General features: G+C 41.3%; 1 protein-coding gene across 4 annotated transcripts in view; it reads left to right on the top strand.

The window, feature by feature from the left end:
- kif13a (kinesin family member 13A) overlaps positions 1-17,554 on the top strand; it is a 268,194-nt gene that overhangs the window by 153,217 nt on the left and 97,423 nt on the right. For all 4 annotated transcript variants that reach the window (XM_068001653.1, XM_068001655.1, XM_068001654.1 and 1 more), the window contains exons 7-10: positions 7,777-7,864; positions 11,546-11,680; positions 11,819-11,931; positions 13,694-13,805. In XM_068001653.1, coding sequence (XP_067857754.1) covers positions 7,777-7,864; positions 11,546-11,680; positions 11,819-11,931; positions 13,694-13,805 — 448 coding nt within the window. The remainder of the gene's footprint in view (positions 1-7,776; positions 7,865-11,545; positions 11,681-11,818; positions 11,932-13,693; positions 13,806-17,554) is intronic.

Here is a 17,554-nt window from a genome sequence, read left to right on the forward strand (position 1 = left end):
TGCCACTTATGAGCCCAAGCCTGGATGTTGACCAGGTCTTGCTGCATGTGGGCTCGGACTGCTTCATTATTTGAGGGGTTGCGAATGGAACTGAACACTGTGCAATCATCAGTGAACATACCCATTTCTGACCTTATGATGGAGGGAAGGTCATTGATGAAGCAGCTGAAGATGGTTGGGCCTAGGACACTGCCTTGAGGAACTCCTGCAGCAATGCCCAGGGGCTGAGATGATTGGCCTCCAACAACCACTGCCATCTTTCTTTGTTGTAAACAATTTTACAACACCAAGTTATAGTCCAACAAATTTATTTTTAATCCCACAAGCTTTCGGAGGCTTCCCCCTGCCTCAGGTGGTGTGGAATTTCCACACCACCTGAGGAAGGGGGAAGCCTCCGAAAGCTTGTGGGATTAAAAATAAATTTGTTGGACTATAACTTGGTGTTGTAAAATTGTTTACAATTGTCAACCCCAGTCCATCACCGGCATCTCCACATCATCTTTCTTTGTGCTCGGTATGACTCCAGCCACTGGAGAGTTTTCCCCCTGATTCCCATTGACTTCAATTTTACTAGGTCTCCTTGGTGCCACACTAGGTCAAATGCTGCCTTGATGTCAAGGGCAGTCATTCTCACCTCACCTCTGGAATTCAGCTCTTTTGTCCATGTTTGGACCAAGGCTGTAATGAGGTCTGGAGCCGAGTGGTCCTGGCAGAACTAGAGGGGCAGCTATTTCTGGAGCACACGTCTTCAGCACGACAGCTGGGATGTTGTCGGGGCGCATAGCCTTTGCTGTATCCAGTGCACTCAGCCGTTTCTTGATATCACGTGCAGTGAATCGAATTGACTGAAGACTAGCTTCTGTGATGATGGGGATTTTGGGAGGAGGCCGAGATGGATCATCCACTCGGCACTTCTGGCTGAAGATGGTTGCAAACGCTTCAGCCTTGTCTTTTGCACTCATGTGCTGGACTCCGCCATCATTGAGGATGGGGATGTTTGCAGAGCCTCCTCCTCCCGTTAGTTGTTTAATTGTCCACCACCATTCACGACTGGATGTGGCAGGACTGTAGAGCTTTGATCTGATCCGTTGGTTGTGGAATCGCTTAGCTCTGTCCATAGCATGTTGCTTCCGCTGTTTAGCATGCATGTCGTCCTGAGTTGTAGCTTCACCAGGTTGGCACCTCATTTTTAGGTACGCCTGGTGCTGCTCCTGGCATGCTCTTCTACACTCCTCATTGAACCAGGGTTGATCCCCTGGCTTGTTGGTAATGGTAGAGTGAGGAATATGCTGGGCCATGAGGTTACAGATTGTGCTGGAATACAATTCTGCTGCTGCTGATGGCCCACAGTGCCTCATGGATGCCCAGTTTTGAGCTGCTAGATCTGTTCTGAATCTATCCCATTTAGCACGGTGGTAGTGCCAGACAACACGTTGGATGGTGTCCTCAGTGCGAAGATGGGACTTCATCTCCATGAGGACTGTGCGGTGGTCACTCCTACCAGTACTGTCATGGACAGATGCATTTGCGACAGGTAGATTGGTGAGGACGAGGTCAAGTAAGTTTTTCCCTCGTGTTGGTTTGCTCACCACCTGCTGCAGGCCCAGTCTGGCAGCTATGTCCTTCAGGACTCGGCCAGCTCGGTCAGTAGTGGTGCTACCGAGCCACTCTTGGTGATGGACATTGAAGTCCGTTAAAGAACGTTGTTATAATTTTTTTCCCTCTTCTTACCAATTTTCCCCTCTGACTCCTTTCCTGAATGTGGAGATGCCGGTGATGGACTGGGGTTAACAATTGTAAACAATTTTACAACACCAAGTTATAGTCCAACGATTTTATTTTTAATCCCACAAGCTTTCGGGGACTTTCCCCTTCCTCAGGCGGTGTGGAAAACCGCCTGAGGAAGGGGAAAGCCCCCGAAAGCTTGTGGGATTAAAAATAAAATCGTTGGACTATAACTTGGTGTTGTAAAATTGTTTACAATTCCTTTCCTGAAGGTATTGGCTCATGGGATATGGTTCCATTGATGTGGGTTACCCTCTGGTATCTTAACTCCATCTACCTGCCTTTAACCCTAACCTTTAATACCCTTACCTAACAAATATATCAACCTCAGTTTTGAAATTTTCAATTGACCTTGCCTTAACAGCTTTTTTGGGGAGAGTTTTCCAGATTTCCACTACCCTTTGTGTGAATAAGTGCTTTTTGACATCACCTTTGAATGGCCCAGCTCTAATTTTAAGGTTATGCCCCCTTGTTCTGGACTCTCCCATCAGAGGAAATAGTTTCTCTCCATCTATGCTATCAAATCCTTTAATCATCTTAAACTCTTCAATTAGATCACCCCTTAATTGTCTATATTCAAGGAAATACAAGCCTAGTCTATGGAAGCTGTCCTCATAATTTAACCATTTTAGCCCTGGTATCATTCTGGTGAATCTGTGCTGAACACCCTCCAAGGCCAGTATATCCTTCCTGAGGTGCAGTGTCCAGAACTGAATGCAGTACTCCAGATGGAGGCTAATCAGAGCTCTGTACAACCAAAGCAGAACTTCCACCCCTTTGTATTCCAGCCCTCTTGAGGTAAAAGCCAACATTCCATTAGCCTTTTAAATTATTTTTTGTCCCTGTCCACTAGCTTTTGATGATTTCGATACTAGGACCCCTAAATTTCTCTGCTCACTACCATTCCTAGTTTCTCAGCATTTAGAAAATACTCTGATCTATATTTTTTTTAACTCCAAACCTCACAGTTTCCCTCATTGAACTCCATCTGCCACAGTTTTGCCCACTCACTTAATCTAACAATGTCCTTTTGCAACTTTCTGCACACATCTAAACTATTTACTGTGCCACCTAACTTAGCGTCGTTAGCAAACTTAGATATAAGGCTGTCTATTCCTTCATCCAAGTCATTTATAAATATAGTGAAATGCTGAGGCCCCAGTACAAATCCCTGGGCGACACCACTAGTCACATCCTGCAAATTTGAGTACATACCCATTATCCCTACTCTGTTTCCTACCTCCTAACCAATTCCCTATCCAAGTCAATAGGTTGCCTCTAATTACATGCGCTCTCATCTTTGTTAACAGTCTCTTACGTGGAACCTTGTCGAGTGCCTTCTGGAAGTGCATATAAATATCTGCAGGAGACGGGAAGAGGAGAATCACAGTCAAGCTCAATCCCATTCTCATCCAATGTCTATCCATGCACACGCTCTCTTGAGAAGGGAGTGTTGGATCAGGACCAGGAGCTCAAACTCTGCCCTGTTTTTTTCCCCCTAACCCAGGTGGCCAAAATTTCTAATACCTTCTAGGTCTTAGCAAGACATTCTATGATCTTATCTATGTTGGTAATCTGAAGTCACAGTCCTTACTGAGCTCAGAGGTTAATTCTGTGCTCCACGTTGACCCTGGCTTAAAGTAGATCATCCCCAAAGATCACTGTCTACTCCCGTCGATTTGCCATTGCATCCATGTGCCTTTTGGGGTTCCTGCTGCACCAGTTCCTTTTGCAGAAAGTTAATTTTTAAATTGCAATATTTGCATGCAAGTATTGTCCTTCACAAAATTTGCTGGGGATGAGCCCAGTATATCCAAGTCATCACCATGTTGACTGTAAACTTGACAGCTGCACCCTGTCATATGTTGCATCCTGAATTACTCTGCTGAATTAAGGCATTAGAATGGGGTAGAAATGTCGAACCAGCTTTTCAGAAATTGGATTCAGTTTTTTTCTGGTTTGGGGGGAGGGGTGGGTGCGGGTGGGGATGTAATTCAAATGTAACGTTTGAGCCTTGTAATCTAGTCTGATGTGTGAGTTCAGACAAAAATATTGCTTTGTTGTGGAAATCTGAATTGCTGCCGGAAGTTTGGTCTTCGTTTTGCCTTCTCTCCATCATTTATAGAGGAAGTGTGCTTATTTTTGGCAAATTACTCAATTTTGGCCTTGATGATTGCTGTGTGCAGTGGGTGGCAGTAAGGCACAATGCATAGTGAAAATTGCTATGTTCAAACTACAGACTGGTATAACTGTTCATTTTGAAGCTATCCTGAGGTGCTGAGGAAAGCAATAACCTTTATAGAGGTTGTATATTCAGGGTGTTTATACAGAAAACTTCATATGTGGTGCGGTCATTTAAGTAGCGATCTTCTTTTGAAGTATTTGCAAATATGCAGAAATGTTTTTTTCGTAGCCATACTTTTGCAGCAAAGAGATCACTCATACCCTGGGAGTGGAGCTTTGCTGTATTCAGTTATGTGTTTTTTTCAGTTGCGCAGCGGTGGTTATTAGTGTGTGGGTGGTTACTAAATCTTTTGACTGAAAACAAACATTCCTGAGAAAGGAATGCCGATGTTCTGTTAGTCAGGATAATGGGGATGAGCATGAATTGAAGCCAAGAATCGCAGCTCCTGCAAACTGCTTGATTTGATGCAGCCGAACCAGCCAAAATCAGCTGCGATAAGCTCATATTTCTTAATGATGAGAGAGAAGTCACTTCTTTAGCATTCTTCTACACAAAAGACAAACATGGATGTTTGCTTTTTATTGTTAACCGTACTGTTGGGAGCTCGATAGATATGGATCAGCTTCGATTGAACTGTATAAGAGGCTGAACTGAGCCTTAAATGATTTAGAGATTTTAAATGTGTTTTTTTTTTAGAATCAGAAAAAACGGCAGATATCCATTTGGACGTAATTGACTTTCCAGTGATTCACTTTATTTTTTTCATACAACTCTGAACTAAATTTATTTTTTGTTCAAACCTTGACCTTTCCCCACACAACCCCCACACCCTTTTCTTTTTTTGCTTATAGAGCCTCTTACTTTTGGGTGCTCTCCATGAAGTACAGATGACTTCCCAGTGGCTGTCAGCAAGTGGTTAACCACAGAAGTGTGTATCCAAGGATGCTGGCTGCTTTTTTTTCTTTTGTCCTGCCCCTTCTCCCTTTCCCACAAAATGGTGCCCAGATTTTATTTGGCAAAACATATTCTTGGTTTTTATCAACTAACTTGCACAAAAACTGTAAGCCTTTGGGGGTCTTCCAAACTGCCTCTTCCTCCCCCAGTGCCCCGGAATGAAGCATGGAAAAGACTAGGTTGAACCTGATGCTCGAACCAGGGCAACTGGGCAGGTGAAAGGAGTATCAGTGGGGAGAGCATTTTGGTGGTAGTGATCATAATTCAGTTAGATTTAGCATAGTTATGGAAAAGGGTAAAGACAGAACAGGAGTAAAAGTTCTAAATTGGGGAAAGGCCAATTTTACTAAGCCAAAAAGTGATTTAGCAAAAGTGGAGTGGAAACAGCTACTTGAAGGTGAATCAGTATCAGAGCAGTGGGAGGCATTCAAGGGGTAGATTCAAGGGGTTCAGAGTAAACATGTTCCCACAAAGAAAAAGGGTGAGACTGCCAAATCTAGAGCCGCCTGGATGACAAGCAGCATACAGATTAAGACCAGGCAAAAAAGGGAAGCTTATGTCAGACACCAAGACCTCAATACTGCAGAAAGCCTGGAGGAGTATGGAAAGTACAGGGGTAAAATTAAAAAGGAAATTGGGAAAGCAAAGGGAGGGCATGAAAAAGTACTGGCAAGTAAAATTAAGGAAAACCCAAAGCTGTTTTATAAATACATAAAGAGCAAGAGAATAACTAAGGAAAGAGTAGGGCCTATTAGAGACCAAAAAGGTAACCTATGTGTGTGGAGGCGGAAGACATGGGTATGTTTCTTAATGAATACTTTGCGTCTGTCTTCACAAAAGAGAGGGACGATGCAGCGATTGTAGTTGAGAAGGAGTGTGAAATATTGGATGGGATAAACATAGTGAGAGAGGAAGTATTAAGGGGTTTAGCATCTTTGAAAGCAGATAAATTACCAGGCCCGGATGAAATGTATCCCGGGCTGTTAAAAGAAGCGAGGGAAGAAATAGCAGAGGCACTGTGACCATAATTTTCCGATCCTCCCTGGCTACAGGCATGGTGCTGGAGGATTGGAGGACTGCTAACATTGTACCGTTGTTTAAAAAGGGAGAAAAGGATAGACCTAGTAATTACAGGCCAGTCAGCCTAACCTCGGTGGTGGGCAAATTATTGGAATCAATTCTGAGGTACAGTATAAACCGTCATTTAGAAAGGCACAGATTAATGAAGGACAGTCAACAAGGATTTGTTAAGGGAAGGTCGTGTCTGACTAACTTGAATGAATTTTTTGACGAGGTAACAAGGAGGGTCAATGAGGGTAGTGCTTTTGATGTGGTCTACATGGATTTTAGCAAGGCTTTTGACAAGGTCCCACATGGCAGACTGGTCAAAAAAGTAAAAGCCCATGGGGTCCAAGGGGAAGTGGCAAATTAGATCCAAAATTGGCTCAGTGGCAGGAAACAAAGGGTAATGGTCGACACGTGTTTTTTGGGACTGGAAGGCTGTTTCTAATGGGCTTCCACAGGGCTCAGTACTAGGTCCCTGCTTTTTGTGGAATGTATTAATGATTTAGACTTAAATGTAGGGGGCATGATTAAGAAATTTGCAGATGATACGAAAATTGTCCGTGTGGTTGATAGTGAGGAGGAAAGCTGTAGACTGCAGGAAGATGTCAATGGACTGGTCAGGTGGGCAGAAAAATTGGCAAATGGAATTCAATCCAGAGAAGTGTGAGGTAATGCATTTGGGAGGTCAAACAAGACAAGGGAATGCACAATAAACAAGAGGATACTAAGAGGTGTCGACGAAGAGAGGGACCTTGGAGTGCATGTCCACAGATCCCTGAAGGTAGCAGGCTAGGTAGATAAGGTGGTTAAGAAGGCATATGGTATACTTTCCTTTATTAACTGAGGCATAGAATATATGAGCAGGGAGGTTATGCTAGAACTGTATAAAACACTAGTTAGGCCACAGCTAGAGTACTGTGTATAGTTCTGGTCACCACATTACAGGAAAGATGTGATTGCACTAGAGAGGGTACAGAGGAGATTTACGAGTATATTGCCAGTACTGGAGAATTTTAGCTATGAGGAAAGATTGGATAGGCTGGGGTTGTTTTCTTTGGAACAGAGGATGCTGAGGGGAGATTTAATTGAGGTGTATAAAATTATGAGGGGCCTAGATAGTGTAGAAAGGGAGGACCTATTTTCCTTAGCAGGGAGGTCATTAACCAGGGGACATAGATTTAAAGTAATTGGTAGGAGGATTAGATGGGAGCTGAGGAAAATCTTTTCACAGAGAGGATGGCGGGGGTCTGGAACTCACTACCCGAAAGGGTGGTAGAGGCAGAAACCCTCAACTCATTTTAAAAAGAAGTACTTGGAGGTGCACCTGAAGTGCTGTGACCTACAGGGCTACGGACCAAGTGCTGGAAATTGGGATTAGGCTGGGTAGCTCTATTTTGACCGGCACAGACACGATGGGCTGAATGGCCTCCTTCTGTTCCATAAATTTTCTGTGTTTCTAACTGATTCACGGTGACTGATGTCAAATTCTGTTTTTATTGACATGGAATTCAAGAATTTTTACTGGTGTATTGCAAATTGCATGCTGAGATACCGTCCCTTTTTCCATAAAAAACATAAATTAATGGCTGTGAACCGGACCATCGATTTGGGAAGGGTAATGTTTTCAGTTACAGCTGTTTGTAATTGTTGCCAAAGGTTAATTTTTGTGTATAAATGTTCTAGAATCATTATTAGGCCATTTTTCTGAGTTCTGCATTGTTCTTGTATATAAATGAGATTAATATTTTAGTATTATTTTAACTATTTAAAGTATTTTCCTTTCTTAGGAGTCGGCACAGCCTGAAAGTTAGAGAGCATAAAGTGTTGGGCCCCTATGTAGATGGCTTATCCCAGCTGGCTGTTACTTGTTTTGAGGTAAGTACGTGCATTAAATATTCCATTTTTGGCCTGAATATTAAATGATTCATGTTTAAGTTAAAACAGCGTCAGCGTTTCTGTAGAATAATCAGCTACAGTAGTGGTTAGTGCTCCCTCTGTGTGGTTTGTAAATTTTATAAGGAGAGATCTGCACCACATCTGCTAGGATTTTTAGTACAAAGAATTGGCTCTAGCTCTGCAGATCTAGCTAAATATTCTGTATATTCATGAACACCTCAGTATTGTTGAGATCAAAGAACTTCTGCAGATCTATAACATTTTTTAGGCGTGTCTTAATGTTTACTAAAAAGATAATTGTAATTCTCAGCCTTTCTGTTTGTATTTTTAATATATCATTCACGAAATGCTTATGGGTGTCATGTATAATGGACTTTTTGTATTGGGAAAAAACAGAATCTGAAAGGCCTTAGATTGCTCCTTGATGGAGTTGCAGCCTACATTTGAAGTGCTGACAGCTCTTTTGAAAAACAAATGTGTGCAAAGATATTGGGCTTGGTTTAGAAATGCTGATAAGTACACAGTGATGTGTTTCAAAATTCATGTCTCCAGGCTTTTTCCCAGGCGTGGATTAGTGCCATCTTGTCTAACTGTAAAGCAGACTACTGTTTATTCTCGTTAAGCTTTCTTAATACACCATTTGATCTTGGAATATGTTGAAGTTAAAAATTCATTTAAGGTTCATTATTTGAGGAACACATAGTAAATTTGATCACTTATGACTGCAGATTTTTAAAAAAAGGATTAGAAAAGCAACTGAAGGGGTGGACAAGTGACATGCTCTCAGGCCTCTGTGTATACTGCTGTAATCAGCTGCCAGGAGGTGCATGTCAACAGACTGGTATGATTCTTTCTCTGATTAGTTTTTTCCTCCTCTTCTGGGGAAATGCCTGGCCTTTGGTTGATTCCACATAATATCATTGAGAGAAGAAAATTAGCCATGTGAGAGATGATTCGATGAAACCACATTTGATCTGTGCGGCCATAGACTTGATGCTCTTACACACTGTACCACCTAACAGTATGATGTATGTGGCTACGATCTCTTCCCCTGATCACTCTCATTTCTGAAGAAACAGTGGAAGCTAACTGAGCTATTTTTTCACAGAATTTCCCAAAGACGATCTCTTATTGATGGTGCCTTTCCCTGCCACTGAGCACCGCGTGATCTTTTGTGTTTTTATGGTGGTGCAATTAAAATGTTTTGAACATTTTTTTACAGATGGACTTACTTTGTCCATCCTGGTTATTGAAAGCTAAGCCCCTTTAGGTAAGGGAGCCCATTCCCTAGGTTTAGTAAGACCAACTCCATCGAAGAAGTCCACCTTTTTTAAAAAGCCAAGTGAAGTTTATGCTAAAACATGGGTTGAGGATGTTTCAAGGTCTGTGACAGAATGTGAGTTTCGTGAGTGACCTTGTCAAATTCAACCTGTCCACTCTACAGTGTTGCTGGTTGTGCAGCAGTAATGCTGTGTATATCTGAGCAATGCTCTCTTTCTCCAGTACTGATTCTGCACACACACATTATAGAGATCCTACACACTCTGGTTTGCTGTCCATTTGCTGTAAGTTCATTTAACGTCATTGAAAGGAGCTGTTGCCGTATCATCAATTTAGTCTGAGCTGTACCTTGTGACCTTCAAAAGTAAAAGTTATTTAAAAAAAAAACTATTGCTTAAGTTAGGCACACTAACACTGCACTAAAGGGAATTTTATTGGTATTTGTGTTGTAACCGCGAAGTGCCAAATAAGGTTCTTTTATAGCCCCAAAAGAGCTGCCTAGCCAGAATAGCCCATTTTGCTGTTAAACACTGCAATTATCTGTAATTATGTTGTAATCCAAGTTTATTGCCTAAAAATGGAGATTGTAATGAGCTTAATGTTGTGCACACTATTATTTCAACGGTAATTACAGTGCAAATTGTAGGAGTTGCATATACCTTGTCTGAAGAACTAAATTGAATGTTTGGTATTGGGTTGTACTGTGTTTTGTATGCATGTACATGTTTATATATTTATTTGGGAACATACGTATACATTATGCAGTATATTCCCATATTGGGTTCCTATTTAACGAAGGAATACTTTATTTGAAGGAGTTTTTTTTTTAAATATGAATTTGTCGAATGCACCACCCCTCCTTTTTAAAAAAAATAATTTCTCTGGTGTACTACATAAGGCTGGTTACATTTCCCTCCAGGTCCACTGGAGTTACAGAAAGCCCAACCCCTCCATCACTACCCTGTGCACTGCCTGGGGAATGGGATCGGTCTGAAGATGGGGAAATTGTGAAACTTGAGTCTGTTCAGCCAGCCCACCCACATTCAACAGGCCAGCTGTTGCAGGAATTCTGCTACTTGGTGGTCAAGTAGCAATTCTACCATCAGACATTTATTAACTGTCCGATGGCAAAATCACACTGATAATTATTCCTCCATGTCCATTAAGACAAACTATTTCTTTATCCTCAACCTATAAAATTACACCTGATAGTCAATCATTGAAAGAGAAATAAATCATCATGTGTTACCAACAGTTCTCAATCTCTTCATGCAATTTTAAAAAATGTAAATTTTAAAAAAAGAAAACTATTGCAGTTTAATGCAATAAAATCATCAAGCTTTGTCCCAGTCTAATTACCAACGTTTCTTCCCCATCCAGTGTTTTACAGACAGTCATACTATTTTTCCACTGAGTGAAGTAGTCACATGATCCTAAGGTGCACCAAGTCCCGTTCACCCATCAACCCTGTGCTCGCTGACCTACATTGGCTCCCAGTCCGGCAGTGCCTCAGTTTAAAAATTCTCATCCTTGTGCTCAAGTATCTTCATGGCCCGGGCCGTCCCTATCTCAGTAACCTCCTACAGCCCTCCGTGATCTCTGCGCTCCTCCAATTCTCACCTCCTGCACATCCTCGATTCCTTTCGTTCCACCACTGGCGGCCGTGCCTTCAGCTGCCTAGGCCCTGAGCTCTGGAATTCCCTCCCTAAACCTCTCCCCTCCTTTTAAGTTACTCCTTAAATCTGCCTCTTTGACCAAGCTCTTAGTCACCTGTCCTAATATCTCTATGTGGCTCATTGTCAAATTTTGTCTAATAACACTCTGCGAAGCACCTTGGGACGTTTTACTAGGTTAAAGGTGCTATATAAATTCAAGTTGTTTTTGTTGTTGTTGTTCAGTGAAATCTAATGCCACAAGCAGAGAAACAAGAAATAGCTCAGTTGGCCTCTGCAGCGAGGAAAACAAAAATCCAACATGGTCATTTAGAAGTTATTCCAGATTTAGAATACAGACGTCAGAATAAACATATCTGCTATGTAAAGGAAGATATGTCGTCTCCTTCATTCTGTGTGGATTAATGTTTGAGCTGCCATCAATTTATAAGGGTTAACTTAGTATAATGATTCGGAGCAAACTGATCCTGTTTTGTATTCACTCCCACACTTTTATTTTGATTATTGCAACTTGCATTTACTTTATTTGGAGTTTTTAATACTCCCCCACCCCCCCCCTCCGTCTCCCCTCGGTTTAAAAAAAAGTGGTTTGACTGTTGAAGTGATCCTTAATACTTTGAATTAACATTTCCCGAACAGATGTGCTTGAACTGCAGACAATGTTGTGCTTAATCGTTGTTTAATTTTTTTTAATGGTACATTGCAGGATATTGAGTCCTTAATGTCTGAAGGAAACAAATCGCGAACAGTTGCTGCCACCAACATGAATGAAGAAAGCAGCCGCTCGCATGCCGTGTTCAGCATTATTTTAACTCAGACACTTTACGATCTCCAAAGCAGTGTAAGTGTGTGTCCCATTTCCTGTGACATGAACCGTGCAGTCTGGCATGACTGCTAAGCTGCTCCACAGTTATTTTCCATTTGCACTTGTGGCAGATTTAATGGTGCTTTTTGTACTCTTGTACTTCATTTTTTTTAGACTTCCGGTGAGAAAGTGAGTAAGCTGAGCCTTGTGGATCTGGCTGGGAGTGAGAGAGTTTCCAAGACGGGAGCTGCAGGGGAACGGTTGAAGGAGGGCAGTAATATTAACAAGTGAGAGATTTAAAGAAGCGATGTAATTTATGTACAGATAAGCAGAGCAATTTTCAAATGAATATTTTGTGACTTCAACAAGCGAGGTGAGGGTTCTCAAAACCAATCAGTATGTAACTTTTCAAACTATTGTAAGTTTTGACTGCCAGTTTGTTTCAGTTGGTACCACACTCGCTGTGTCAGAAGGTTGTAGGTTCCAGCCCACTCCAGAATTTGAACACACAATCTATGCTGACTCTCGAGTGCAGTACTGAGGGAGTGCTGCTTTGTCAGTGATGCCATCTTTTGGATAAGACATTAAATTGAGGTCCTGTCTGCTTTTTCAGGTGGATATAACTGATCTTATGGCACCTTTTGAAGAAGAGCAGGAAATTTTCCTATTGTTTTGTCCAACATTCCTCCCTCAACCAAAATCACCAAAAAACAGATTATCCGGCCATTCATTCATTTGCCATTTGTAGGACATTGCCATGCACAAATTGGCTGCCGTGTTTTCCTACACAACAAAAGTAATTTGTTAGCTGTGAAGCGCAATGGAATTTCTTTCTTCCATTTCTTGGCATGGAGATCTATATTCAAAGCGGAGTCTTATTAGTTGCTCGAAGGAAGCAACTGTTAAATTCAAATTAATGCCTTCACGACAGAACCAATCATGATGGCAGTTTTGTTCCACAATAAAAATGGTGTTCCGGGGTGGTTTCTTGTGATAGGTGCAGGTCGCATACCCTTTTTTATCCCTGATATGTCACATTAGTACTTGCTTGAGGCAGATGATGGGCCTCTATTTAAATTAGAAATGTGTTGATCCGAAGAGCCTGTTTAGAACATGTGATTTTTAAAAATCAAACAAGAAGCTGTTGTGTGCTATCTGTGAAACCCACAGCAGTTCCCCCTTGTGTTAACCATAAAAATATACCCTAATCACATTGGCAAATCAGCTAAGGTAGCAGAGCAAAATCTTTTTCATCTAACAGAGAAAAATTATAGAAACAGAATTACATGGAGAAAATAACTGGTTAACTGGGATCTCACATTGTCAGATTGTGATTCCTTTGTATCAGTGTACTCTGAGATTGCTCATCCTGTCTGAACAAGTTACCTTTTCAACATTATTAGTTTAATTTAGTTTCTCACCCCATCTTCTCCTCACAACACAAACTTGGGCTAAAACTATGAACTGCTACAAGACTAATACCGTGCTTGCTGTTGTAATACCTGTAAGACCATGACTTTTTGGAACAATAGATGGCCTGTTCCTTTGGATTCAAGGTGAATGAAGTGATCTCATTGAATAAATAATGACTCTTTCATCTGGTTGGGGAAACAGTGATGAAGGGTGATAAATTTAAAATAGTCACTAAGAGATTAAGGAGAAAGATTAGTAGAGATATCTTTATGCAGAGAGTTGTTGGAACATGGAATGCTTTGCCACAGGTGTAGTTGAGGCAGAGACTATTGCCTCTTTTAATTGGATATGCAGATCCCTCACAGCACAATATTGAGAAAGGAAACTAGTGATGTACTGTGGTGGTAAAACCTATATTGTCTTGACTTTTCTCCACTCTCTAAATATTATATAGTATTAGACGTGCCCATTTCAGTGCACTTCGTTGCCTAATATCAGACACAAGATGTTGGACTAATTTCATGGTAGGTGCAGCTTAGTCACTTCCCCAAGTGAAAAAAAGAAAGTCTCGTTTCCTTAGTATTTAAGACAGTTAAGTGTCGCATGTTTGTAAATTTTGTTCTGTTTTCTTCTCAGATCCCTTACAACACTAGGGTTGGTTATTTCGGCACTAGCTGACCAAGTGGGAGGAAAGGGCAAAAACAAGTTTGTGCCTTACAGAGACTCTGTACTCACCTGGCTTCTCAAGGTATTGATGTGAACAAATAGAATTCTGCGTAGGAAATGTAAATAGCCAAAAATCTTAACTATATTGCAGACTGACATCAAAAGTCACTCGATAAGAGATGAGAATGGACTTGCATTCAACTCAGTCTGATTGGATGAGAATCATCTTGTTCATTTGCAACTTTAGATGTCTTGCCTGAAATGAGTCTGGAACCCAAATTCTATCAAACATGGGCTCACTGCAAAACTACCCATCATTTGGCACTGATTAACACAAAATGGCATTCTCCTTCAGAGAGGCTGTTGTGGGAAATGGAGAAAGTTTCCCTGGTACAGTTAGGAGTGTTATGATGTTAGTGTTTACAGCATGATTTTGGTTAAGATTAAAAGGAGCTTTATTCTGCATCTGCAGTGCTACACCAGATTCTGCCACTTTGTGACAAAAGTGTTCCATTCCCCAGCACTGGCCACCTTCACTTTTGAATGCCAAAAAAAATCACAAGAAAACACAAATTTGAAGAACAATACTAAGTTCCAAGCAGCAGGAATGATGCAACAAAGTGAGACTATTATTAATTGCCTGTGTTATCACATGAAACATGCTCTATTGTGGCTTTAGGCATTCATGTGTTTTTCATAAATGAAGTCAGCTTGGTCGCTTTCTCATCTCTGAGTCAGAGGGTGTGGTTTCTCGCTTCTCTCCAAGATGTCAGTATGTAATCTAGCTTTGCATTCCACTGCAGTACTGAGGGCACTGAACTGTCAGATGCCATCCTTTGGACCAAAGGTTATGCTGAAGGTTTCTTTGCCTGTATGTTGAAGATTTCATGGCATTGTTTGAAGAGGAGCTGAGAGTCCTTTCCTCAATCAACACCATCAAAAACATAGCGCTGTTTATGGGGCTCATGCTGTGTGTAAAATGGCTGTTAACCTACATAATAAGTCACTGTACTTCAAAATGATTCCTTGTATGTGAAGCTCTTTGAGACATTTGAGATCAGATGCTATAATGAGTGCAAGACCTTTCTAATGATGAATTTAGTTTACAGTGAAACGTATTAAAAAAAAACACAAGTATTGGAAGGTGGGCTGCTTTGTACATTTTTGAATGGGTTCTGTGGCACACCCCCTTCCCCTTTTTTTTAAAAAAAAGCCTGGAATAGATTTATCCTCCTGCCAAAGATCTAGATTAGTCTCTTTAAAAAAAATTGTACTGCGCTGAATCTTTTAAAACATTCAGGCATGTCTAATGGTAACAAGACAGTGCCGTGAACACCTACGATCTAGTCAACTTTGTTTACAACTGGTGTTTTTTGCATTATAGCACTTATTAAAGAAACATGTCCATTATAAAATTGCTTCCACACCCAAACGTCATCTCCTCCTTGAGTTAAATACCCTTTAGCTTACTTTTTAATGTAAATTATATATACTCCGTGATTTTTTTGATGGTGAAAGGGAGCTCCACAGTCCTGAGCAGACTGACTATTTGTGACAGTTGCCACAAATCAACTAGTATTGCTGCCATGTGTGCATACCAGACGGAATGGAGATTGGTAAAAATAAATTCTTGGAATGCTTCTTTAGTTTTGTGGATTAGTTTTTTTTCATCCAATAACAAGGCATGGATGGGAGGATGCTCCTTGTAGCTCCCAATGATCCAGCAATTCAAAGCCAGAAGAAATACTCACTGACTCAACCAGGCAATTTCACCTCAACATGTTCGTTACATGGTCATCTGCTGGGAAGTGAGAACCTTCTACTACAAGAGCCGTTTTTTAAGATGAATTAAGAATAACCTGTTACATAAATGTTTCTCTCATCCACTTTAAACCACCCACTTCTGTTTTGAGTTATTGGATTTTCCCTAAAAGTATATCAGACTTATTCTAATACACAATAGTACATTCTCGTACTGTATTCGCTTGTAGTTCCAAGTGCAATATTCATTGGATCTGTTATTGACCAGAGCAAAGCTTTAAAAAGAAAACACAAACTGACACAGATCAGTACTCTGAAAGGTGTGAGATGTTCCTAATAAAATTGCTTCTGCTTTGAATGCTGATATTGTCAGGCAAGATGAGTATATTTGCATTGGTGTCTGAAGCAGAGACAGAAGAGTTTGCTTTAATATGTCCAGTAGCTGCAGATGCATCTTGGCCTTGGCAGTGTGTTGGAATAGAGATGTGTTGGCTTCTCACTGCTAGCCAGTTCACCTTTGCAGTAAGATCAGATGAAGGCTGGCATGAATCCATTAGTGAGTTTTGATTTCTGTATCAACCCCTGTAGTTAGTGTACAATTCAAGAGCACATCTTCTGCCCAGTTTGCTCTGAAATGCAATCCACAGCACATTCACTACCATGAACTCAGCAATGTTGGTAGGACACTAATGAAGTAAAGCAGGAGTGTCCAGCCTTCTGTAGTGGCAGGATTGGATGCATATGTCAAAACTAGTAAGTGGGCTGCGTATGATTAAATTGCTTTTGAGTCAGGCAGAATCATCATCAAACGCCACATCCAACTCCCAACCTATTTTGTGCTTCTAGGAGTCATCAAATGATACTGTTTCTACCCCCTTCAATTCGATCAGGCTCTTCTTCATTTCTGTTTCTGTCTCACTTTCCTCTTTCATTTGTGTCTCTCTCACTCGTTCATTTCTCTCTCAAGCTCCCTCCCCCTCTTTCCTTCACTGTTGTTGCTCTCCATTGATGCCTTCTTTCGCTCTGCATCTCTCTTGCCTCCTTCACTTGCGTCTTTCTCTTTCCCTCCTTCACTCTGCCTGTATCACTCCCTGCTCCTTTAGTACTTTCCTCTGTCACTACTTTTTCCTTTCCCTTTCTTACTCTTCTGTTTTTATCTCACTTCCCTGTGCAAGGTGGTGATTCTACCTCTCACAGTGAGAACACAGTGGGCTGATATCCACCTTCTTCTCTCATCAGTACTGATCTCCCTTTCTGGGTGAGGTCTGCATCAGTAGTCCATGAAACAGGGCTGAACTGGAGGAGGAGGGTGTGAGCCAATTACGCTCTTGCTGTGAGAGGCAGCAGCATTGTCTACCTGATTCCTCCCCAGAAGATCATGCTTTTCTTCCAGCAGGGTTTTCAGTTCAGTTTTCTTTAAAAGTGGGAGATCTTTCTCGGTCGTTTAAAGCTGGATAGCGGGCCAGATTCGGCCCAGAGGCTAGAGATTAGAGTCCCCCCCCCCCCCACTTCACAAAGTGCAGTGCCCAGACAGATGGTGTAATTTCTCAATGAAGAGGTCCAGATGCTGCTCCATAGAGCTCATTTTACTAGCTAAGCCATTTAAAAAAAAATTTAGCCTGAGTATAAATTGATCAGCTTAAAGAGAGACCAAAAATTGATATTTTTTTTAGGAAATAAGGCAATGTAGAGAATAGGTCACTCTGATTTTATACTTATGTGCAAGTGTGGCAGTGAATTCACCAGGTTCTATTGCACTATTTGAAGAAGAGCAGTGAATTTTCCCTGAGTCCTGGGCAAAATTTCTCCCTCCATTAACACCACCAAAAACAGGTCATCTCGTCATTGACTCATTTGCTGTTTGAGGGACCTTGCTGTGCACAAATTGGCTGTTGCACTGGTCTACACAACAACAGTGACTGTGCTTCAAAAGTAGTCCATTGGTTGTAAAGTGTGTTGGGACATCCTCAGGATGTGATGCATTTATATAACACCGTAAGTTTTAAAAAAAATGAATAAATCATATGAGTTAAAAGATCTTGTGTTTCGAGTTGTGATTAGCACAGTGAA

Source organism: Heptranchias perlo, chromosome 2, assembly GCF_035084215.1.
Source record: "Heptranchias perlo isolate sHepPer1 chromosome 2, sHepPer1.hap1, whole genome shotgun sequence".
NCBI classification, from domain to species: domain Eukaryota; kingdom Metazoa; phylum Chordata; class Chondrichthyes; order Hexanchiformes; family Hexanchidae; genus Heptranchias; species Heptranchias perlo.